We start from the raw sequence: 26,542 nt of genomic DNA, 5'->3' as shown, positions 1-26,542 counted from the left end.
ATCAGACTGACTAGTTTCCCAGGTCTTTTGAATTTCTTTCTAGTGTGATTTTTTCAAACATTATTATCCATATTAATTATCAGGCTAGTTAAAGAAAGTTCTGTAAAATTTTTAGAAAATTACAATTTTATTCATATTGAACTAATATTGTTTTACATTGCAAGTATACCAAAATATAACTTTAAGTCAACTTGAATGATCCACGGGGACAAAATTTTCACAGGTCTTTATTATAAGAACTATCTTTTATTCATAGGGATATTCTTTAGCACAGCATTTGTCCTTTATACAAACAATATAAAGAAGAAAAGACTGTAAATGTGTGGTATGTGTACCTATAACCATTATCATTTTTTAAATTTAATATATCATGAATATTTTGTGAAAATAAGTATTTGTGAATGTTAACTAAATTATCGCTTACTATTTTATAGGATTTTTTTGTATCTTTTATTTGTAAAATGTTACAGAGGACTAATGAAAGTTCAAGATTTTTAAAAAAATATTGTTTGAGAGTGTAAGTTAATGGCTACCATAGTCTACTACATACATTTTCTAGGTTGTAAGTAAGCTAATTTCAAATTTTAAAATAAATACTAATTTTAAGATAGAGATAAAACTTATTCAAGTTACATTTACTTCTAAAAATTACATATAAAATGTTTATAGAACATTTGCAGGAAGGTTTCACAGGTAGTACCTCATATGAAACTCACCATTCTATGTGGTAAATTTGATATACATGTTATAGAAGAGGAAACTCAGGCATACAGGATTGAATAACTTACCAAAGATCAGACAGTTAATAAGCAATAGAAGCTGAATTCAAACTCATGTCTTTCAAATCAAATCCCATGATTTTTCACTTACTACATGACAACAGATTAATCATTTAAAAGCCAAAAAGTATCCTAATAAATTTGATTAGTCACTTTAAAATAATGAAATATTATTAATGGTAACACATCAATGAAATCTAGCTGCCACACTTTTAAGTCACCAGGTCTTCATCTCCATATTATTAGTTATATTTGAAGTTAAAATTAAAATAAACCTTAAGAAAATAAATACTGAAATAAACAATTTAAAATCTTACCTAAAATCTGATCCAACTCTCTTCCCATTTTCTGGTTCTCCTGGATCTGGGCATAAATTGGAAGCTGTTTTAATACCTCCCTCATTTACTGGAACAACAGGAAAAAGAAAAGAAAAAAATAATCAAAACATATATGATTAGAAAAACAAGGATGATATTCATTTAAAGTTGTACATAAAATATATTCTTGTATTTTGTTATTGTAACCACTATAGTTTATATATAGAAAGTTAAATATAGTTTGATAAACCAATAATGAGGACAGAAACATTTTTTTTCTATTTGTGGACATATAAGAAAGTAAGTTTCATGTTCCTATTCAATGACTTACTCATCTGAATATTAACACATTAACAATTAACACTTTATTTTTAATTACTATCAAATAGTGAAATCTCTTGTAATGCACTCCCAGGGTATCAGTGCCAGAGTTTCCATTAATTATTGTTAGTAGAGAAGTCACCACCAGTTAGGGCAGTGTCGTTTGGGTACTTATTATTTTTAAAGTTGCAACAGAAAAATAAGACCCTGTGGAAAAAACTCTAAGGTTATTACCACTTTTTATTTGGTATATAACAAAGAATTTAGTCTGCCAATGTGAAAGTAAAACTGTGGCACAAATTATCAAGCATGTCATTGAATTATGATATAATGATGAAAATCAAACTAAGGGTTTTACCCTTCAACAATTTCCACGACTGTGTTTTACTTAGCCATTGTACACTTTCAGCAGTTTCTTCAGAACACCCAATTATTAAAAAGATTTATTAATATTTTCAGTGAATGTGATCACAGTAAATAAATAATTCCCCAAGATAGCGCTTTTTTTCAAATGGGAAGATCATTAAACCAGACAAGGTCTGAAATATCTGAGTGATATTGTTTCATGAATTCAATCTTATAGTGAATTAGAGAGTAACTTCTATTTTCCTCTTCATCAACTTATCTGCATTTTAAATAAAAGAATGGGACCTGAGTAGAGACTCTAGAGAGGGAAAAATGTAAGCCTTGCAATGGTTCTTGTCCTACATTGTGGGTTGGAATCACCTCTAGAGCTTTTTTAAAAGAATAAAGATGCTTAACTTTTATGTCTAGATATTCTAATGCAATTACTTTGGGTAGGACACTTTGGATCTGTTTTTTGTTGTTGTTGTTGTTGTTTGATTTTTTTAAATAATCCTCCAGGTGATTCTAATGTAGAGTCAATATTGAGAACCACTGGATCCCTGCACCATTTCGTTCAGATTGTCAACTTGTTCATATTGATTTATTAGATAGCAAGATAACTATCAGATGACGGCCCAACAGTCACAGCTCCGGTAAAGTTGTCATATTTTCAATTAGATATGAAATTTTGTGTTTGCATCTTTCATTCTATAAAAATCACTTTCCTAAATATCCTCAACAGTATCCTTATTGCTGCCAAATTACAAGTTCACCAATCCACACAAAGCATGTGATATTTTTCTTTTCTTGGTCTGCTGACTTGCTAGTTAATTTCTTTTTATCTTTCTGGCTTTTGTTCCTTCTGTTTGTTTTGGCCACTCTCTTACTTTAGCTGATATCACATACAGAGGGCAAATTCAAAGACAATGACCCATAATTCTCCATATTTTATATTTTCCTCATGGCTTGAAAAATTACCTCTTTGCTAAGAATTTCAAATATATGGTTTTGTCATTTTTTCCCCAAGCTCCGTCCTGCTCCTTCAATGACCTACTAGGTCAACCCACCAAAATTCTCATAGTCATTTCATGTGAATGCTCAAATCCAGCTTAATCACTGATGCTTTTGTTTCTCTATTATCATTCTCTTCCAATTCATCTTGAGTACTAGAACTAAACTTTCTCAAACACAGTTTTCATTACTGTCCAAATATCCTATGATTCTAGATTTCTAAGTATATCAACTCTACTACCCACTAGCCACCAATATACATCCATAACTCAAGTCCAACGGATTCTTCATTCTTCTGCAATTTTACTGGTTAGCCATGCTCATTCCATGCTTTGTGTTTTCTCCAGGTCCCCATGTTTTCCATTTCTTCCCTTTAGCTATCAAAATTCTATATAATTTTCAAGACTCAGCTCAAGTCCCACTTTTTTTTTTTTTTTTTCGGTACGCGGGCCTCTCACTGTTGTGGCCTCTCCCGTTGCGGAGCACAGGCTCCGGACGCACAGGCTCAGCGGCCATGGCAAACGGGCCCAGCCGCTCTGCGGCATGTGGGATCTTCCCAGACCGGGGCATGAACCCGTGTTCTCTGCATCGGCAGTCAGACTCTCAAACACTGCACCACCAGGGAAGCCCCACATCCCACTTTTTGCAAAATACAGTCTCTCATTTTTTTCCAGATTTTCTAATCCCTCTTTTTATATGACATGAACAATTTTATATTTAATTTTTAAATTATTTTGTCATACTGTTAGTAGTTTCATATTCCTTAGTCATATACACAAATATATTATACATTTGATAAACAGAAGGAAAAACATAATTATTTTAATATTCCCACAGTGCCTAGATGGGGGTTAATGACTTCTCAGTAAATATTTCCTAGTAGGTTGATTAAAAACAATGTGTTGTACACTGTTTTCAATGAGTATTTTTTCTATGGGAAGAACTATCCTATCTTTAACTGACTTTTGAAAATATTGTAGTATATGCTATTAAAATGTAACTTTTTTAACATACGATAGAGATAAGAAAAAGAAGTGGCATGACTTAGGCTTCCTACACTATTATATTAAATTTATAACACAGATTATAGGTAAAAATAGACGTGTCTCTGAATACATTAGAAAAGAAAAATAATAAAAATCCATTTCATCATCATTATTGCCTAGGTTAAGATAAATTTTAACAATAGCTAACACACAGTACTATGTGTCAGGAACTAATCTACACACTTTACATGTATCAGCTCGTTTAATCTTCACACAAATCTGAAGCATAGCTACTATTATTATGTTTCCCACAGGTGAGGAAACTGAGGCATAGAGAGGTTAAGACACATTTCTAAAGTCCTATTTCCACTTTCTGCCTTAGTCTAGGTTTCAACCTTGGCAGACTGATTCAAGAAATTCTACTCTTAACCCCTGAGCTCTCCATCCTGTACAGAAAGCTCAGAAAGGAGAAAGGGCAGCAATACTTAAAATTCAAAACACTTTTCCGAATATTTTATCTTAGAATGCAGACCATATTTATAACTTTCACCATGTTCACTTAATTAACCCCAGTTCTTATGATTTAATAGCCAAATTACATTTGTTTGTTTGAAAGTGTCCTTTAAACCGCTGTCTTTGGACATCTGTAATGGTGAAAAAGTTCCCAACTTAAATTGTAAAGATAACGGGAGAGCTGCTGCATGATACATGTATTTAGTGTTCTTTAATTTAAATTTTTTAAATAAAAAATAAAGAACAAAGTATATAGTTTCTTATTTTTCTGATATTTAGATGCTACATAACTGCCCATAGCTAGTGACGCCAAGACATTCAAATGAAGTTAGTATCCATTCAATCAGCTGCTTTCACTACGTAATGCCATTCAAACAACTGGACAAATATTTATCATTTTTACTTCTTTCAATTTGAATAGTAACTTGTAAAAAGAACATGAGTGCTCTTTAAAAGTTAATTATATGGACAGGGTCCTGCCTCTTGAAAAGAGCATAACTACAGGGAATATCTTTTGCTCTGATCTTTAAGGACAATAATAATAATAATGTTATTAGTAGTAGTACAAATGCAATATGAATCCTTTTCCCCACACATCAGTGACAAAAAGAGAGGGCAGAATTTATAGAATTTTAAAAAAATGGATGAATTATCATTTCTTATAACATTGAAGTATATTTATTATATGTGCTTATAAAATATGTTATAGGAATTTTAATTAATGAACTATATTATTGTATATTCTAGCTTGAAAATACTATAAAATTAGTCAACATCAAAATAAAATATTGTTATTACAAGCAAGTTTTCTTAAGCTTCTGATGTTACATAGCACATAATCTACTTTAAAAATAAAAATAACTAGATCCTGAAAGTCATCTTACTAAAAGTCATCTCTACATTACCTCATCCAGCTGGTGGCATCTTAGAATTTTTTTTTTATTATCAGATTTAAAAATTTTATTCCAGCTTATAAAATAGAATGCTTTGGATCTTGTTCTGAACTCCAACATCACAAATGTGGACAGAATGTTATTTTATACTAACTTTATATCCCACAAAGAGTTGCCACTTAACTCATTTAGCTTCCCAATAAAATGCTGGATCCTTGCCAACTGAGACTGTATCTTATTCACTCTTTTTACCTTCTTAGTCTAGCATGGTGCTGCCATGGAGAAGTAGTTCAAATAGAATTGTGAAATGAATGTATAATAAGAATGCATGAAAGTATGGACTTGAAGAAGATGAAATAATTTTTAAAAATACATTATGGAAAGCTCACAGTTTCTTTATAATTCCACCTTAAAATTTTAGAAGAGCCTAGTAGAAAAGTTGGCAAGAATAAATTCACTCAATTCAACATTTTAAAATATAAAAATTTATTTTTATTTTTTAAATTAAAAATATTTTTCCTTTATTTGCAAACCTACTCTCTTTGATAACAACAAGAGATGGAAAGAGACTACATAGAGTTCAGGACTAAAGTAGGAAAAAGAATCTGAATTAGCCATCTAAACAACCAAATGTTTTCCATGAACACTACTGAATCTCTTATTAATTTGTTTCTTAGTTAAACTTTAAAGGTGCTATTATGGGAAGATGCAATTTGGAAATGTGTGTAGCTCATGTCCTCCATAATTATGCTCACTCCTGGAAGTTCTAGTGATTGAACTGATATTTTTTTCAAAGAACACAAGCTTTATTATTATTTTTTTCCTTTGAAAGTTTAATGTCCGATAAAAATTGTCTCCTTTTAAAATTATTTGGCTCTGTGCTAAATTAACGATTCAAAGAGATGAAGACCAAACGCCTACTTGATAATAAATATATAATAATGATAAAAATTAAAACATCATAATTTTCTCTGTGATCAACCATAGAGAATATATATTTGTAACTAGCTATTAAACATTTGAGAAAAAAAATGTAGGAAAATAACCTTAAAATAATGTTGGCTTGTTATTGTTGATAAAAAAAATTGGAATAAATAATCTGCCTTGATGAAAGTTGAATTATTTCTATTCAAAAATAAAAATAAGAAAGCACAAGAGTATATTTTATCTCCTACATAAGCTGTAATGGATAAATGTAAAATGTATTTTAAAATTATGAAGTAAATTAACATTTTTTGCTTTATGAGTAACTTTTTTCTTTTTGTCTCATTAACTTTATTCCTGACAATTTAAAAGTAAATATTCTTTAAATTTAAAAAATATATATAATATATAAAATATATTTAATATTTAATATAAATATATTAAATATTATATCTAATATAAATTTAATATTTAATATAAATATATATATATTTAATCAGGGTTTATTTCCCCAGGTACACTGTTATGTCTAAAATTCCCTTTCTTGTTCACCCTCATAACCACTGTACAAGAACAATGAAAATAATATGTATGTCCACTAAGACAATATACCAAGTATAAAAAGTTACATACACATTTTTCTTATTGAATAAATTTGACGTATAACATTGTGTAAGATTTTGGTGTACAGCATATTACTATGATACATTTATATATACTGTAATATTTATAACTGTTGATGATGTAGAGTTGAATATATCTTAATTTCAGTATAAATAGCTTAATTTTCCCAGGACATCTGAAAGTTTGAAGCATGAAGCATATAAAATAACAGTTGTGTAACCAAAATGAGGAAAGGGTAAGAAAGTGATAGCCTACAATTCTTCTTAGATTTCCAAAATAAATAGATTAGCCAGACAAAATATTGGAAAAAAAAAAGTAGTAAACTTAATTATTTAAGTCTGCATCATTTCCTTCATGTTGACATGATAAAATTTGATATGTCAGAATAATTTCACCTAACAACTTTATGTTTATACTTTCTTATATAGGAAAAATACCTTTTTTTCTGAAATGTATCAAATAATTAATACATGTAGATTAACTAATTTATGTAGATATATGTAAAACACTGTAGATTATTTTCCCTAAAAACTGTTAACAATTTTGAAAATATGTTTTAACCCTAAAAATATAACAATAAATCATTCTTATACAGCTAAATACTTTGAAATGAACTGTTTAATGCTTTCCAAACAGGTAACCCAATTCGACATTTTCCTACTGATATCTGCTATTTTTGGTTTCGTATTCTCAAATCTAACAAAATGTGAAAAATCACATTTTAAAATTAGGACACTTTAAAATATTTGATACCAAAAGGCTCCAAGTTTGCTTCTTGATAAGTGAAGTAATTGCTCAATTTGTGCCATTTACTGTTACAAATACAACTCAATAAATATGTGGGTAGAATCCTTTTCTGATATAACTATAATGAATGATTTTTTTAAGAAATAGTTTTAAACTCATTTCATTAGATGATTTGGAATTGAATAAAAATAAATAATGCTAAAAATGTATTTTTGCTAAAAAGATAATATTTATTTAAAATAGCTAATCTTATTTATTATCAATAAGGCATTTTAGAAGTCAGATGTGTCATGAATGGCTTCTTTTAAAATTTATAATATGTATCTGCAGGAACAGTAAGGCAGGGTATTTCTACAAACTGCTATTGATTTATATTGAAAAAATGCATAGCTTTCTTAAAAATCTTATTTTATGTTCATATATGGTAATATAACAATGAATATTCAAATTCAATGACTCTTAATCTTAGATTTATGAATGAACTTCAGATCATCTACAAATCCCTGAATGTTAAGCAAAAATGTGTATTGGGGCAGCACATAAATATGTGTACCTCAGTTCATATCATGAGATTTTCAAAATAAAACAAAAATTAATTAGCTAGTTAATTCATTTATAAAATATTTGACTTAAGTGTTTGTATAAATTAACTCAAATTAAAATATATTTTTTCCTTAAATGAAAAATTGCTATTTAAAGAAATTTTTCCTTAGAAAAATAATTATGTTGAAATTTAGATACGTTCAAACAAAAATTCCTACAAGAAACCATTAATTTGATGATTTTCACTCACTTTTTTATCTCACATATTAGAATTAGAAAACTAGAATGTTATCAACATGCTAGATCAAAAGAGTTTTTTTCTTTTACATTTTGAAACAATCTGAGCTCCAAAGTTTACCACAATAACCCAGTAACTCAATATGCATTTAAATACAAGAAAATATTGAATAATCATGCATGTTATATAAATATTAATGCAGTTAATTTGGTAAACACACATTTTTTTTTAAAACACACAAACAACACAGACACCACAAACTTCACTCTTGCACTAGAGAAGGAAACAAAAAAAAGAGTACACTCACAGATAGAAAACTTGTTGCTGTTGTCTTTCCCTGGAAACAATTTAAATCCTCTAGATTTAAAATCTATGGCCTTTTTCACTAGTTAAGAAAACAAACAAAAACATGTATCAGGATACACAAGTTTAAAATGAAATTCAAGTTAACAAATTTTGTTAGCATGGAATTATGCAAGTTAAAAAAACTGCTTTCTTAAGCCTGATATAGGGTACCCAGAAGAAACTAAAGAAGAAAAAAATAGCAATCTGATCACTAAGCAGTAAAAATACCAAGCAGTATAAAAGGATTTTAAGTGTACTATAGGGAGAATCTTGCATACATGTATAGGTACTTTAACACTACCCAGTTTTTATAGAAGAGCAAAACATTAACTCTTTATCATAAACCATTTGAATTCATCAAATTTTATGGAATTAAACTAGACTGATACATTATAAAAGTGGGATAATTTAATGAGCTTGGTTTTTAAAATAAACTAGTGTACTTTTAAGGTAATTTAGCCTAACTGAAATATTAGGACACGTTTAAGAAAATAACATAATTGAAAAAACTTAAAATACATTCTAGTATTTCTGCCAATAACCATTTCCTTTCACAAACATTGCTTGTGAATGATGATCGATGTTCCGTACATATTGTACAAAATTTATGAAAGTGAATTATAACTGTTTGGATTTCATTTAAAATACCTTGCTGCTTTTTTGATATTATTATATTAAAAATCAACATCATAAGAGGCTAGCATATTTCATTGTGTACTATATTAAAGTAGATATGACTGGATTTGCCTTAAAAAATACAAATTCAATGAAGTAACTTGGAACATTTAAAAAACAGTTTTTCAAGTATTTTGGATGAAGGAAAAAAGTATTATTTCCTTTTAAGTATAAATTATTACAGCTAATATATAATTTTTAAAGGGATAAACTATAGTTCAGAAGACTACTTTCTACTTTATTTAAATTTTAAATGACACCAAGTGAAATAAAGAAAAACTATTTAATTAAAAACTCACCCACCCCACTAATTAAAAATGTTACATAATCTGATCTAATGAGATATTTAAATAACAATTATTTTCTTAAAAAAAAACCACATGAACAAGAATCCAAGGGATATATTTAGCTTCCTCAATTATAATTTGAATTTTTTACATAATGCATTTTATGAGGTTTATAGGTAGAAATGATAGCTTGAAACATTTAGGCAATTAGGTTTTGTTCACTTCGTGAATTTGAAAAAAGCAATTTTTGATTTTTGTTAGTTTAAAATGATCATTTCACTAAATCTTACTTGCCATTTTACCCAATTAATTCAAATTAAGGATATTTTATTGCCTTTGAAACATTTTAAGGTGATTTTTTTCTTGTCACTACCTTCAAAAGTACAGAGGTAGAGGCAGAGTCTTATGGTTTACTGAAATACACAGCTGTAAACTATACATAGTACATATAAAAATATGAAAATGATCATTGGAGTAGGATTTAAGATACCTAATTCTTAGCAATTAGTAGTTGTTGATTTTTGGACAAGAGTCTGCCTTTTTACCTGTCTCTTCTCTTAAAATAAGTAGCTAGGACTAGATGACTGCTCAGTTGCTTTACAATTTTGAGATTCTTTATCTGAGGCCCTTTATTTACAGTGAAAGAATGACTACATCTCTCTCAAGTTACGTTTTTCGTTGTAATTCTCTTCCACAACCCAGCCCCCAAGGTAAGGTAAAGTTTAGTCCTACTGCTGTATTTGGTTGGCTGCTCTAAATTTAGTTCTGCCACTTGTAAATTTTCCTGCTGCCTGAAAATTATTTTTAACAAAATTTACATTTTGTATTTTGAGGCATAATTCTAGAGTCTCCCAATCCAAACATGAATTATAAGTAGGAATTCTAACTCTACTTTTCTCTGCATTATAAGATTTGACTTTAAGTATTACAAAGGGGTTGGAAAATTTCATAGTAGTATTAACACAAATCTGGAATTCTTAAATATTTTTTTTAATGAAAAGATTGTAAACCCAAAGGAGAAAATTGAAGAAGAAAAATCCAGAGGGTCAAAGAGCTCAGTTACTAGAAATAAAGGATTTGAAAACAACTGTGTGTGTGTGTGTGTGTGAGTGTGTGTGAGTGTGTGTATAAACTAGGTTTATGTAATGGGCTTGTATCTACATTTGACTATTTGGTTGGTGAGGTCAGGGACAATACCTAGCTATGAAAATGTCATCTGATACCAAGAAGTTTTAAACAGTTTCCTGGTTCTGAAGGGACCTAACCTTATTTTTTAAAAGCATCTGTTTGTCAATTTAAATTGAAGAAAAGTGAAAAGTATAAATAATTGTAATACAGATGCAGAAGATGGAAAGCCAGGAGAATAACCATTTTAGGAGATAAAAAGGAGTGAAAAGAAAATAATGTAAAATTTAAATTCACCCCAAATTTTAAAATATGTTAAATAGGAAACACATACTTTAGAGATTTTTATAATTTCAATAAAAAGAGCATACAGCATATCTCTTCTTGAATAAACTGAAAGGACGAATACTGTAAGTACCAATTGCAAGACGCTACTCTAAATCACAAATCAGTGAAATGTTAATTCTCAAATATATGCCATAAAAACATATATTATGTATTACAAGGTATATGTATTAAGTACCAACATGACATCAAGCAATGGCACATCTAGTGATCACATTTAACTTATAAAATTAACCTGACCTTTGTAACAAATGTATTTGTTATAAGCATGTCAAATTTATTTTATCATAAAGATATTAAAATATGTTGTATTTTACATAATTTTATAAATATTAAAAGACAGTGTGTTGTTTGCGTCAATTCCTTCCACTGTACTGTGAGTTTCTCAAAGGCAGCAACATTATTTTACTCAAGTAGTAAAACTTATAAAAAAAAAAAAAACTGATGGTGACTGATAAACCTCATCTAACTTCCAGGTTAATTGGCTAAAGTCACTTAATTGAAATTATTTAAATTACAATGCCTTATTATAAAGATTAATCATATATGCACATACACGGATAAATTGCTAGGTTTTGTTTCAAATGTCAACACTTTTTTGCGAAACAGGTGGCATATGAGTTTATTTTTATGTTGAAGAATCTCTGTTAGTAGGAACAAAGTGCTGGTGCCATTCTTTAACATTAGGAAACTGAACACAATACACAGATGCACTACAAGGAATTCAACCATCACTTGGAGGCTTAGAAAACATGACCTTTATGTGGTCTGTCTAACACCCAGCCTCTAAAACTTAAAGTCATAAAACATTTCCCTGCTTCAAGTTGCTTATTTTAAAATTGATAGACTCTTCACTACATAATCTCAAAAGTCACACACCGATAATTTTTTATTCTATTTCACTCCTATGTATATACAGTGAAAATCTGTAATTTCTCAGAACATTTATCTTTGAAAAAGAAGAAACAGACATGTTTAATATTAGTGAGCAGAATATTTTTTCATTGGAAAAAACTACTTTAGATTTGTATGGGACTCCTGTAGAAAAACACTGGCACTATTTATTAAATGTTATCAGAACATCTAAAAACGCTTTCATTTTCTACTTAAATTATATTCAAATATAACAATAAAAATAAAACAAATGAAACATTCTGTTTATTATCTTAATCTTCCAAATTTGTAGTATTTATTTTGACAATAACTTATCTTGCAAGTGGCAGTAGCTGCATTATAAATCTACAATTAAGTGAGAGTATGATGGTCCCTGTGAAAAGGAAAATAATTTCTTTTGAGAAAGTCATTTGTATCCTACTGATTTATTTTTATTTTTGCTTCAACTTCTCAAATGTACAATGCCTTTCTCTTCTTTTAAACTGTTTCTGACATCATGCTATCTTGATATATAATTCCTACTTTTTATTTTGAATTAAGTATCATCTTTATCTTTATACTCAATAATAAACTATACTAATAAAATAAATTTCATCAGTTTTTCTTTTGGTTATTAAAACTAATGTGTGTTCGTGTGTGCGTGTGTGTGTTCCATTTTGAGAACGTGGCACGTCTCACCATTGACAGTAGATCCATTCACATGGGTATTAGAAAATATAATCAATCACTTGCTAAGGGATTTTATATAGATCTAGATAATGTTAAAACACAGTGTGTTATTTGTGACATTTCTCTCACTGGACCAGGAGTTGGGAAACCTGTATTCTAGTCCCATAAGACATGGAACAAGTTGTATAACTTCTCTATACATTCCTAAGAGATTCATTCATTTACCCTTAAGTATTTAGGTGTAGAATTCAGAGCAAAGGAAGAAGAAAAGACTAATCAGAATTCTCAATTCTATCTCAAAGATTAAAATGTTTTTTTAGAGATTCTAAAAGTATTTTACTATGTTCAGAGGAAAAGTTTTGTTTGTTTGAAAGTAAAGTGTGGCTCCATGTCACAGGCCTAAAGACACTACAATTTAACACTTTTTTTCTACATCCTGTACTGGCAGAACTGTTCTTCAGAACATATTTAGCATGGAAGCTGCTAATTGGTCACTCCATCCATATTATCCTTAGAAGAAGAAATATTAAGAAACTACACTGATGCCAGTAAAAACTAGGTAGTATTCTTGCAGTGTCTGCTTTACTATCTTTCATATAAGAGTTACCACTGGATACAAATTTCTGAGAAAAGAATATATGATTTATAAATGTTGCTGTAGTATAATTTTAGAAAATGATTAAAGGTATGCTGCAAGTAAATCATATTTCTGGACTACACAGTAAAAAAAGGTATAATAGAAAATTCAACAGCATATTAGTAAGTGGTTCATGAGTCTTTGTGAAAAATATTTTTAGAATATGTTAAAATAAAAGAAATAATACTGGCCTTCATTTGTTGAGAAAATTAGTGGTGCAATGAAATATGTTCAATAGCACTGAAAATTCATTTGTAAAGACATATATTAGGGATATGCAAGATCCAAAATATTCTCAAATTTAAAATGACAGACCAATTAATTTTAAAAGAAATGGTATATATTCAATTTTATAATTATCTAAAATCTAATGTTTCTGCCTTTTAAAAATCACTAGAGATAAGTAATATGGTTTAGACACTCCAGTATTTTTTTAAGTCCTAAACGTCTAATTATGCTACCCTGCTAGTTTGTGGCTAGCACTTACTCTTGCATATTGAATATACAAGTATAAAATTTATATGATGCCCTATTTTTAGTTGAAAGAAAATTTACAATTATACATTGTACCATATACTTAAATTCTACAATAAATTCTAAGAATCAGGACATGGCAAAAGTTCAGTAAATGTTAGTTATTTTATTATTATTATTATTTATAATTTTAAGATCTAGTCAGTTTCAGATGTCATTCCAATTGGGGATGCACTATACTAAAATTTTTCAACTACTTTGTGTTATGTCTTTTTCACTGTGTAGGGATGTATACAAATTCATAAACTCTCCCTGGATTTCCAACTTAAATTTTATTTTTTATATAAAGTTATAAACCTCCCCAAATTCTTTGGTCAAGATAGTAAATTTAGTATAAATGTATAGAAACACACACACACACACACACACACACACACACATATATATAATCATATTTATATGAACATATGTGTAGTTATTCAGAATATTTTAAGGTGTTCTTGTAACAGGCCCATTTTCACTTTTACAAAAGAGGATTCTAAGGCTATAACGTCTCAAAGTTGTAATAAGTTCAGCCTAGACTCCAAATCTTTGAAATCTTACTTTTCAACCACTTCAGACTAAGGAGTAAGTCTAAAATTTTTACTTGGAAAACTGAACAGAGTTGCAAGTGTGAAAAGGAGACATCATATTTTATAAAATCAATTTGATAATTTTCACAGTTCTAGGTTGAATTAATTTTGTTATTTTTTATTTAAGAGACAGTGGATGCTAATGAATAAAGACGCTGAATTCTGTATGTGGGCTTTCTTCCCTTCCAGAAATGGAACAACTTCAGAAATCCATAACACTTACGTAGGTATCAGCAGATGCACCAGCAATGCTTGGCGTAACAGGTCTTACAGTTATGGTGTGCAGTAAAATGTCAGGATTATAAGAAAAATGTGGGATTTTATATATTCTCTTTAGGGATTCTTATAATTGGCATATTAAAAGTCACCATATGGTAAGAGTTACCATTGGTATGGTTCACAAATACTTTCAACACTTTTAAAACTGTCTCAGCCATCAATTTAATTAAATTTCAATCCTCACTTTCTGACAGCTTCAAATGAACTATTTTTAATCATCTTTAGTCCTGCAGTTAAATATTAAGATCCACTCAATTCAATCATTTTCTTATGTGCTTTTTTGTTTTGATAGCTCATATTTTTTGAATGGTAATTATTTCATGCTTGTTTTATTTTAATTTCTGTTCTCTTTTCACTAATTAATTTTACCAAATATAATTTTACTATAAAGTGTAACATGAAAAATGATAATACTCAATTTTTCTTTTTTGTTTTTTCCTTTTTTTTTATGATTAGAATGACTCTCGCTTTCACATGAATGCCTTAGAGAACATGAAGATTAGGCAAAACTTTTCAAATGACCTCAAGAACAAAAATATACCTGCAAGTTTATAATGTTTTCTAATTCAAAATAAATGAGGTAATTTTATGTCACATATTTGTTTTATGCACAATGTCAGAGATCACTTATCTACAATGTAATGCCTTCCAATACGAGACTAACTGGGAAAGAAGCCAACTGCTTGAGTAAAAGTGACCACAGTTCATGAGTATCATGACTGACGGCAGTGGAATATATTCTTCCATTACAAATTTAAGAACACTGAATAATTTTAAATATAATATCCAGAAAATGTTATTACTTTAATAAGTAACAATATTCCTTCATCCTTCTGATTTCAGATTATTATATTTTATCCAAGTTCTTTGAAGGCTTGGTATCACTACCTGGATTGTTTTAAACAAGCATAGATGGACTCTGACAGTGTAGTTGATACAGGGTTATGCTGCTAAATTCATGGCTATTGAAGACAACAAAGCACTCTCATCATAACCCATCTATGTTTTCCTCATAGTTCAACTATATTGTCCACATGCCTTTCCAGACCTATTCTCCTTGTTCTTTGTACAGAGGTTGATCTGCATAGGCTACATCCTGCTACACAAACTGTGGCATTACACGAGCAGCACTGGCATCACCTAGGAACTTGTTAGCAAAGCAGATTATCAAGCCCCATCCCAGACTTACTGAATTAAAAATTACAGTTTAACAAGACCACTATGTGATTCTTATGAACATTTAAGTTTGAGATGCTCTAGACTCTATGAACAGACTCTCTGGTCCTCTGGAGAATTCCAGTAGGAGGATGGAGGGAGGGAGGAAAGTGAGATCAGGATTATCCTGCAGAGTCCCTCCCATTATGTTGACTAGGAATGTGCCCTTAACTGAAGGTTACCAGTCCTTCCATGCCAGACTGATATACATATCTTTCTGTCCAACATCTCTCCCCTCCCTCATCCCAGTGGGTTGGAATGGTGACAGCCCAGCTGCTACTACCCTAGCTGCATGATCCCTTGAGGTTCCTTTACATCAGCTCATTTAGAAATAATCCCTTTGTAAGTAAACCTTCCTTGAATTAGCTCATGTTCAACTGTTTCCCAAAGGACACTAATGGATATACCACTGGCACAAGAAAATCATTAGAAATTTGATTTTTCAGATACTATATTAAACATCATCACTTAAGTTGTCTATAATGACTCACATACTTAAACAGATAATATCTAAGTAGAAATAGGGATGGCTGTTGCTCATCATTCTACCATTGGTTGCTTACTTGTTTCCAAGGGAATATTTTGAAATCTAGATCACACATGTTATGTTCTTTTCTAGCAATTATCTCCGCAAGAAGCATAGGAATTCACAAGGAGAGAGGAGATAGTGAGTTGGCTGTCTTGAGGTTGGAGAGTAATTGAAACAAGGGTAAAACTGGCAAGAAAAAAAAAATGTGGGACTAACAGAAGCCCGAGATAAACTGGATGCTGCACATTATTTTAGTAACAACTTATACATGAGATCTATATGAACAGAGCTAAATACAGCTGTATATATCAGTTGTTTCCATAATTCTCTATCAATATTGCATTAGACTATATATTTTATTTCTAAGGAAATAAGCTATGTAAGAAATTTAAAATTCTGTGCTGATCGTTTCCTTAGTTTGTTCACATATCTTTACCTGATAAAATTTTTATGTAACTATAGCATATTTTCTTCTTGTAAAGACTCAAGAAGGGGACAGTATCATTTATTGGTTGTGTGTCTAAAGCATAGGTATTCTGCCTACTGTCTTATTTAAACCACAAAATAGCCACTCAAAATGAGATTATTTCCCTCCTTTCTAGATGTAAAAATGGAGAAGGGCTAAGTAGACTGCCCAATACATATACTACTAAAATATATTCACTCATTTGACTTTGAACTACACCCATCTTAGCAACTACACCACCACCTGACTATGAATAACAGCATGCCATATAACCAATCAGAACTCCCAAGTATATGCCCTGGGAAATCACAAATAGATTGGATTAGTATACCCTATCCTCATTTTTTTTTAATGCAATGTTAATAATAGATAATTTAAGTAGTCAGTAATATGTGATTTTAAGCATGGTTTACTTTAGTATGGAGCAGAACCAGCTTCAGTAACTGAATTTAATACTGAATAACATTAATTGTTAACTGATAGTGCCAGACATAATCCCATGTTGTGAAGCTTCTTAATGCCTTATCTTAAAAGTATAAACAGATGAATAAAAAGGTGTAGCAAAAGCCAACTGCTAGATGAAACTCAAATTACCATACAGTCTTTTTAGTAAATCAACTTTGGCTGCATTCCTTTCTAATGGTAAAGTTCAGGAGAGTTGATGATCACTGCCACCCCCCACCAACACCCTCCTATGGATGTAAGCTGACTAAATGAAAATTTTCTAACTTCTCTGGACTCTGGATAAAATCAATTTAGAAATTTCTCACACTTTAATCCCATTTGGTATTATGAAGAAATGCCATTTGAAGACTATTTTAAACAACAAACAATCAAGCATCAACACTAAAAAACAATAGTCCATGATTTAGAATACAAATGATGATTACATATGAAGAGAAAAATATACCATATGATCGACCCAAACTTAACACCATGATGTTCTGCCATATATGAAGGTTCTTCTCTTCCTAAAATTGTAAAGCTTAATTATGTGATTTCACTCTGTGCACAGCAGGGTAGCCATATGCTCCAGAAAACTACATGCAAGGGAAGCAGCTTGTTGCAAAAGTGGGTGAAAATACCCTGAAATAATTCCGAACAAGATAAAAATGTCTCTAACATAGGACCATTTCTTCATACTCCAAAAGGCAGAGGAGTCCACTTTGGCACCAGCTTTGAGCACAAATAGGAAGTCTAGCCCCTTCAAAATATTTTAACAAGGAAAAAGATATTAAAAGTCACAAAGCTCACACTGTGATCATCTCATTCACAGGCAAAATAATTAGCTCTGATAACCATTTGCGGAAATCAGTTACTCATAAAACCATTGTCATCTCTGTCCTTTAAAGTTAAGACTCCCCTTTTAAGCTCTACGTATTATTATTTCCCCTTGTTTGCTCATTCTATAAAAAATGAGAAATAATATGATAATATAAAGAATAAGCTATCAAAATGTCTGTTTAATGATTATTGGTGGGCATAACAATGGGGTTGAAGATCTGAAAAAAATACAATTTATGAAATAAGATCACTGTTACAAGATGATGGCTGCAGTTAATGCTAAAAGATATATGCTTCCTAAGATTTACTTAAAGGAAAACAAAAACACTGGGTCATCAGAAGTTGTTAAAATCTCTGTAAAGGAATAACTCAAAAGCATGCCTTAAGGAGTAGCACTGAATAATACTGTTAAAATGATTATTTGCAGATATGTCATTTGTGAAAAAAATAATTTTCACTGCTTGCTATTGTCATAAAGATCCTCAAGCATTTGGAGTATTTTTATCCAATACCTTTTAAGATTGCATAAATCTGTTACCGAGTAAATTCTATCATATTATTTCTTCTCTTCTTTCTCCCTCAAAATAACTTATTCAATAAAATGTAAAAGAATTAGAAACATAAAAACCTATTTACTGTTATGAATGTTTTCACAATTTCACAAATGTGATGAAATGTGAAAATGAAATATGAAGATGATATTCAATAAATAATTATGTATTTAAATCATAAATTGACACATTTCTGGACATGGATTTTTAAATTGCTACAAATATCAACATTAACACAATTTTCCACAAAATAATATGATTAGGAAAGAAGTCAAGATAACAGTGAAAAAAACAACAAAAAAGGACAAGATATTGATAAAGAATGCAACAGTCAATATTTATATGTAGTACACCCACCTAAAGGTTAACAGTTCCCTATCTGTTAAATGTGTATTTACTTTAACAATGTCAAAGTTCTTACATAAAAGGCTAAGAGTTAATTTAATAAATGAAAGTATCTTACAAAAATCATATGTAATTAAATTTTAAAATGTCATAAATTTTCTATTCTGTTATTATGCTAAACATGCATGAAAATCAATACATCAGTTACTCTCATAAAGAAGGACATGGAAATTCAAGCAGGCAAGTGCAATTTCATCATTTATATAAAAGAGAAGATAATGCTTATTTATTCAATCATGAAAATTTTTGATTTGGCAAACAATTTTTTATCCTTATTTTCATTATGTTTTGCTCCTGTCTATCAGACTTTCAAAGATTTGAAAGATGGTAAATATAGGGAAAGTAAAACCTTGTCTTTTCTGTTATTCGATAACACACTTTAAAAAATAATTTAAGGTGTAGATTTAGGGTAAAAATTAAAAGTAATAAATGAGTTAAAATTTGACTTGGGAATGCTTTTATCATTTATTCATACATTCATTGATTTTTTTCCAGTAAAATCATAACTAATGTAATCTGCTCAGTCATTCCTAAGGGTTGACAGAATTAATTACTGTCATTAAGGTTGATCCGGAAAATCCATCTGCCCTAAAATATCCTTTCCACTCATTAATTTCCTACCATTAGAGTCATTCTTACAGAATTAAAGTTTAGCTTTTACTACATTATCTGAGATAGTTTATCAACATTGTGATTCTTCTAGTGGAGAACAAGATCTCATGGAGAGTGGACGGAGATCAGGTACTGTTTGGTATGTACTACTCTCTCTCCATAATAATAATACTCATGTAAATTTTTGCTATTCAGTATATCAGCAGAACCTGCAGTCTGTTAGAAATGCAGAATCTCAGATCTCATCCCAATCCCATTAAGTCACAACCTGCATTTGAGTAAGACTGCAAGGTGATTGTGTTTACACTGAAGTTTGAGAAGAATAGTCTGAGAAGCATAGTCTAAGATTTAGACTCTAAAATCTCTATCAACCATTAATTGCACCTCCGTATACATTACTAATTTGTCTGCCTGTTCCTACCTACTTAAAATTTCTTATGTAATTTCTTGCTAAAATGATGTCTTATAAAAAGTTACATTAGATAATATAGAGTCTACCTACCAATGGCTTCCTGTCTCTTTTACATTAAAATAAAACTCTTTACCTAGGCCTCAGAGCCTATATGGTCTAGTTCCTACCGGTTTCCCACCTGATCTCCACTTTCTTTGTTGTCCACTGAACTCCAGGCACCTCAGGCTTTCTTTTTTGCAAGAAAAACTCAAAGCTCTTTCTAGCTAGCTGTTTTCTCTCACATCTCGGCTACCATCAGGTAATTATTCGTTTATTTGCTTGTCTTTTTCTATTTGAATATAAACTCAAAAAGCAGGGTTCATTTTGTTCAATGTTATAATAATAAGGAACTAGAAGAAAATATGACATGCAAGTAGTCAGTGAACTTTTATTGAAAAAAGAAACAAAGACAGCAATAGGAAGGAAAGAAGTAAGGAAGAGAAGGAGAGGAAGGAAGGAAGGATGGATGGATAAAAAGAAGGAAAGGAGGAGGAAGGGAAGGAGAAATAAAAAGGAGAAAAGAAACAATGAAAGAAAAGGAAAACTAGAGACAGAAAAAAACAAAGGAAAGAAAGGAAAGGAAGAAAGAGAGGAGAGGGGAGGGGAGGGGAGAGAAAGGAAGAGGAGGGGAGGAGAGGGGAGGGGAGGGAAGGGGATGGAGGGACAGAGGGAAGGAAGGAAGGGAGGAAGGAAAGTCTTGAAAAAAATAACTCTGTAGTTTTGGACACTACCTAAAAGGCAATCTAGAGTTAGATCCTCAAATGGAGAGTTTTGGAATTTAAGGCAAATGTGTGGCAATGGTCCTGTGAAAAATGTTTATGTGTCTGAGTTTCCACTTGCTGGGATAAGGAGAATGACAATCTAACTTTCTCAATGGTAGTGTCAGTCACTTCTATGGTTGTTTTAACACTAGCTTTACAATGAGATAACCATAAAGATAAGCCCATGTCAATTCAAACATCAAGAGATGTTTAAATTGATGATGATGATAAATACATTAATGAATATACAAGATTTCTGGATAGATTCATAGACACTTTGGATTATAAGGGACAGTGACAGTCATATAATTTCAACACTCTTTGATGTTCAATGCTTTCTAAATACCCAATTTTTCCATCAAGCTATGCTTGAATACCTAATAAGGTATTCAATAAGTGATTTAGGAATTTACTGTTTTCTGAAGCACACAGTCTATATTTGAACAAAATTCAATTTTAGAAACGTCTTCTCTATGATATATTTTGTACCTTCCTGTGGTTTCATACACTAAGTTCTACAACCTATGGCAGAACAGGTTTGGTCTCTCCTACATATAACATATTACATCACATGTTTAAAGACAGCTATAACTCATCCTCACTCACATATCTTGCTGTAGCAATTCTTTCTCTTAGAATTGACCAATAATTTTTCTCTATTATCTTATCTCTACAAATTTTCCTTTGAAAATGGAGACCATATCTTATATTTCTTTTGAATTTATCATATGTTTAAGCACAGAGATAATATGTTCAATAAATCCTGATACCTGATGGACATATATCTGTATCCACAAAGCCTTAAGTAACCACCCATTAACTAACTTCCTCACTGTGATATTGCTTATGAAGATTAATAAAAATTGTTTCAATTTACAAATTTATACTCTATAAAGTATTAAAATTTTGAAAACAGTACTAGTTGCTTGCAAACTGTTGAAAAGATTTAAAATATACAGTTACATGTGGCCAAATAGCCTATTAGTGAAAGGCACATACTAGGCACCCAAGAACTGCTACTTCCACACAAGAGAGTTTTTGTCATATTATGGTCCAGTGTTTTAAACAAAATTTTTACATTTCACTTCTGAAATACTGACTTCTGAAATAAACTGGAAATTTAGTGTAGATGTAAGTCTGATAGTATATCGTTTTCCCTTTTTTGTTGGGCAATCTAAAAGTTCAGATGAGCTTACTTGAAAAACTATTGCTTAAGATAAAATTTTTTAAAATTCCTGCTTTTGTCTGAATTAAAATTGCTGACCTAAAATGAATAATTTATGCTGAATTAACTACTCTTACCTTAAAGCTGAAAATAATAAAAAGTTCTTCTTGCAAACTGATAAATTAAAGTAGATTTTCTTTTATGCTGCCATTATGGGGGGGGGCTCTACATCATATTCAATTTCAGTTAAACATAATTTCATGTTACTTTATAAACTAAGCTAAAACCCTGCTTGATCCTATTAATATGATCATTAGCTATTAAATATACTATGGAAGAATTGACTATACTATGTCAAAACAAGTAGCAGCAATGGCTATAAATGCTTATGACACATATTTGACTCCACAAGATGATATAGTCATCTAAATTTCTGCTAAGAAGAACAATAAAAGAGAGCTTATAATTATTATAATTGTATATGGGAACTTTGCCAGAAGAATATATTCATTTTTACATGAAAATAGCAACTATCATGGCTGCTCATTAACAGCTGACAGAACTTGTCTACATATTGAAAAAAAAAGAAATACCATTCCACCACAATATATAAGAAAAACAGCGTTTAAAAAACTTACCTAGAGTAAAACACATTTTAATGACTATTTTTTTTAATAGTATAACCTCTTAATATAATAGTATAAACCTCTTGAGGAAGAAAACCCAACTATGGTTGTCATCTATATTACTTTAACCTTAATATCGCCTAATAAAAGGATTTGCATTAGGCCCTTTTGAACCATGAGTAAATGGAAGGATGAATGAATACTAGTTTAGCAATATGAAGACTGGGTTTTCATATGGCCTCTTCCAGACCACAATTTCCTGTATAAAAATAATGCTGTTGTAGTAGATGATCTGAAAGTGACCATCTATTTAAAAAAATATAATCCTAGAAATTCAGGACTCTTTACTTATAAGTTTGTAATAATATTACATATATCCTGCTATTATAAGTCAACTTTGAATTGAAATCTCTTAGGGCTATAATAATAAACTATGGGGTTTAGAGATTGCTGAAAAAGGTATTTTAAGTAAATATTAAGAAATAATTTCAAAAAGAAATCATAAAGCAACAAACTATTCTGATAAAATTTAAAATATCATTAGATATTATGTTATCTAATTTTAAACATCTGTATAATCAATAAGCTAAAATATCAATTGTTTTTAGGTTTATTTATATGACTGTAAATATTCCTTTAAGCAAAGTTGAACACTTTATTTATTTTGTTATAGGTTCATCATATTTCTATTCAGCACTAACTACTCAAATCATTCTTTATACATCTTAGCAATAAAAACACAATTTACTAGTTTGAAACTTTTGTTCATCTCTCAAGAATTTGTACAAATATCCTCTGTGCAGCCTTCCTTGACTTCTATACTTATAGGTAGTCAGTCCCTCTCCTTTCTTCAATAGCATTTTGAAACAACGGCTATGGCAGTATTTCTCATAATAAGCTTGTAGTTACTCTTTTTTTTTTTTTAAGTTATATAGACTACATCATAGCACAGCCTGCTTTGTTCATAATTTGGTTTTTCCTTTCCATTGGGAGAAAATACTTGAACTTTTTTGGCATTTGCACCTAATACTGTGTTTAATCCTCACTATAACCCTAATGTAATACTGTGATACTATTTTACTGATAGTGAAATTCAACCCTAATAGTTCACGTGACCTGCAAAGAGTCTCACACATAGCAGGTGACAAAAGTGGACTAAAATCCAGTCAATAAAGCTGAATTTTCATATTGAAGTCTTCTGGGCACTAATAAAGGAAACTGTAGTGTTAATACACTGTTTTTAAAGAAGAGCTATGTCAACATTATTTATCAGTATTTTTCTCTTTTACTTGTTTATATTTCAACGTTAAAGAATCTTTTTAACTGGAGAAAACCATAAAGGGTTTTCTTTTACTGAGAACAAGTAGAAAGTGAAAAATAAATTTTAGGAGGATAACTTAAGTTGAATTACTGATGTTTTAACTATAGTACTATAGGAAAAATTAATTGGAACAGTACGCTCTTGGGATTGAGAATGTCTTTGATAAATATTCCAAGTTTTTTTCAAATTATTTATTAATTGTGTAGCTTTTATAATTAACTAGTGATTTAAGATTTAATTAATCATAAATTAATACACAGATTTTTGAGTCTACACACTCACAAGTACCAAATAGTATGAGCAATTTCAGTGTCTTTGTTTTCTTTGTTTTCATAGTGGTAATAGTGTAAACTGTAAGCACTTTACCTCAAGTTATTGAGAATAGACAAATAAGGAATTAGTAATGATCAAAAGACATCATAAAAGTGAAAGTTTAATTGCAGTGTGAATAGAGAAACATGATGAAAAATGCCAAATTATCACAGTACAAAACTGTACACACTTGTAGACATAAAAAGAAACATATGCTATCACAATCTCTATCGTATATATGCTTTAGATGGTAATTAATTTCAGTAAAATAATATCCATTGTATTACATTAATATTTATTCATATGAAATTTATTGAATTTATAGTTTGCTTGTGTTCATTTATAAATTTTCTTTGATTTTATAAATGTGTAAAGGGCATAAGCAAGGCATTTATATCTAGTTTTATTTTGTGAATTTTGAAGTGGTAATATAATAAAAAAGCAATATTTTATTGTAAGTACATGAGAATACTTTTGCCTTTCAAAGTAATTAAAAACACTGGTTTTTATAACTAACAAAATAGTTATCTTTAATACTGAAAGACATGGATATTTGATTATATTGAAGAATATAATGTTAAGCCTTTAAGTCATTTGAGTGAATATTCTAGCTGGTGAAACTGTAAACATTTATTCATCAGTTTACTAAATATTATCTAAATATGTCTATGGGTCAGAGGCTGTTCTAGGCACTGGGAATGCAGCATGAACAAGACCCATCCACTCCTTCCCTTACAGAACTTAAAGTCGCTAGTTAAAACAATTTAAGCTAAATCTTGGAAAGAGAATTAGAATGATCTGGTTGAAAGGAAGAAGGAATATCTTATGGGAGTGGCTTGAGGTAGAAAAGAACATGGTATGTTTGACAAACTAAAAGAAATTCTTTTTGGCCAAAAAAATAAAGAATGACTGTGAGAGAGATGAATTTGGAGATATAGGCAAAAAGCTAGATCATAGAGGTTCCCATGGGTCATCATCAAGTCTCGGCTTTTTTTCCCAAGGTCACTGGAAAAACAGTGGAAGCTTTAAAGCAGTGGAGTGAAGTGATTAGATTTTCATTTTCAAAAGGTAATTCTGACTACATTGTGCAGAATGGAATAGACGAACAAGAATTATTTTTTCTCTAAAATATCTAGCAAAATTAAGCAAGTTAGTTTTGTATTATTTTTACTGACTCATCTAAAATGTCAATTAAAGGACTCACTGCCTACATGCATCCTGTAGCTCCTTTAGTGCTCTGCTCAGCCATGAGCTTTACAAAATCTTCCTTGTCCCACCAGGATGGATTTCTCTATGTTCTCCACTCTATCTCACTCTCTGGAAAGAAGGGGCCATGTAATATTCATCCTTATTTCGCACAGAACAGAGCTCAGTGGGCATTTCAGACACGCTGGCTGAACTGAAATTATTCTTAAGAATACTGTTTTCATGTCAGCCAATCCTAATTTAGAAATTTGGTCCTGCTTAGAGTTAAGTCTTTGAGGACTGTTTTATGTCTGAAAATATAGCTGTATATTGAGGTTTTTAAAAAGCATAATAGATATAGGATAACAGGTTTCCTTTACTTCTAACATTGACATTTTTTTTGCCCCAAATGTTAATAGTTTGTGTGTCAAATATAATAGGTAATGAGCCAACTAAAATCACTGAAGTAGCAGGTTACTGAAGAAGAGTCAGAAGGACCAATTTTAATTAAAATAAAGATTTGATGAAAGCATAATGATTTGTCTCTAAAAAATGATGAATATAACATTCAACATGTTTTCTGTAAACATAATTTAAACATCAATGATTAAAAATATTTATGACCAAGGTAGATGGCAGCATTGAATGACTATCATATCCATAAACACTATTTTAGAAAGAATATACGTGAAACAGGTCTAAATGTTTTGAATGTTGTAAAACAGCACTGGGAGATTATGACAACATTTGAGAAAATTTGAGCACTGATTTGGAATTTACCAAGGATGTAATCTTGATGCTTAATTGAAATTTAGCTGAATGTACTTCAAATTTTAGATTAATTTTCAAATCACATTATTTAATCTAAAAATTGACAACTACTTATTCCCTTTTCAATCTGAATTATTTATTCAAGTTCTATAAAATATTTAATTTGTAGCATCAGAGTTTCTCAAATCACTTGATGGCAAACTTTGGCTGAAGTGGCATTTGTATTTTATTAGTTGATAAATAATAAGCTTATGTCCAAAAATTACCTGCCTCTTTTTCAGTGGG

General features: G+C 30.2%; 1 protein-coding gene across 3 annotated transcripts in view; it reads right to left on the bottom strand.

Moving 5' to 3' along the window:
• Positions 1-26,542, bottom strand: part of CSMD3 (CUB and Sushi multiple domains 3) — a gene marked incomplete at both ends in the record, with an annotated part of 1,109,686 nt that overhangs the window by 658,820 nt on the left and 424,324 nt on the right. For 2 of the 3 annotated variants that reach the window (XM_082600704.1, XM_082600705.1), the window contains 2 exons: positions 1,097-1,184; positions 8,549-8,626. In XM_082600704.1, the coding sequence (XP_082456830.1) occupies positions 1,097-1,184; positions 8,549-8,626 (166 nt within the window). The remainder of the gene's footprint in view (positions 1-1,096; positions 1,185-8,548; positions 8,627-26,542) is intronic. The other variant, XM_082600706.1, reaches the window with a different exon arrangement.

Source organism: Mesoplodon mirus, assembly GCF_964341445.2.
Source record: "Mesoplodon mirus genome assembly, chromosome: 16".
NCBI classification, from domain to species: Eukaryota; Metazoa; Chordata; class Mammalia; order Artiodactyla; family Ziphiidae; genus Mesoplodon; species Mesoplodon mirus.
The sequence above is the reverse complement of the archived record's forward strand: the minus strand, read 5'-3'. Positions and strand labels throughout refer to the sequence as shown.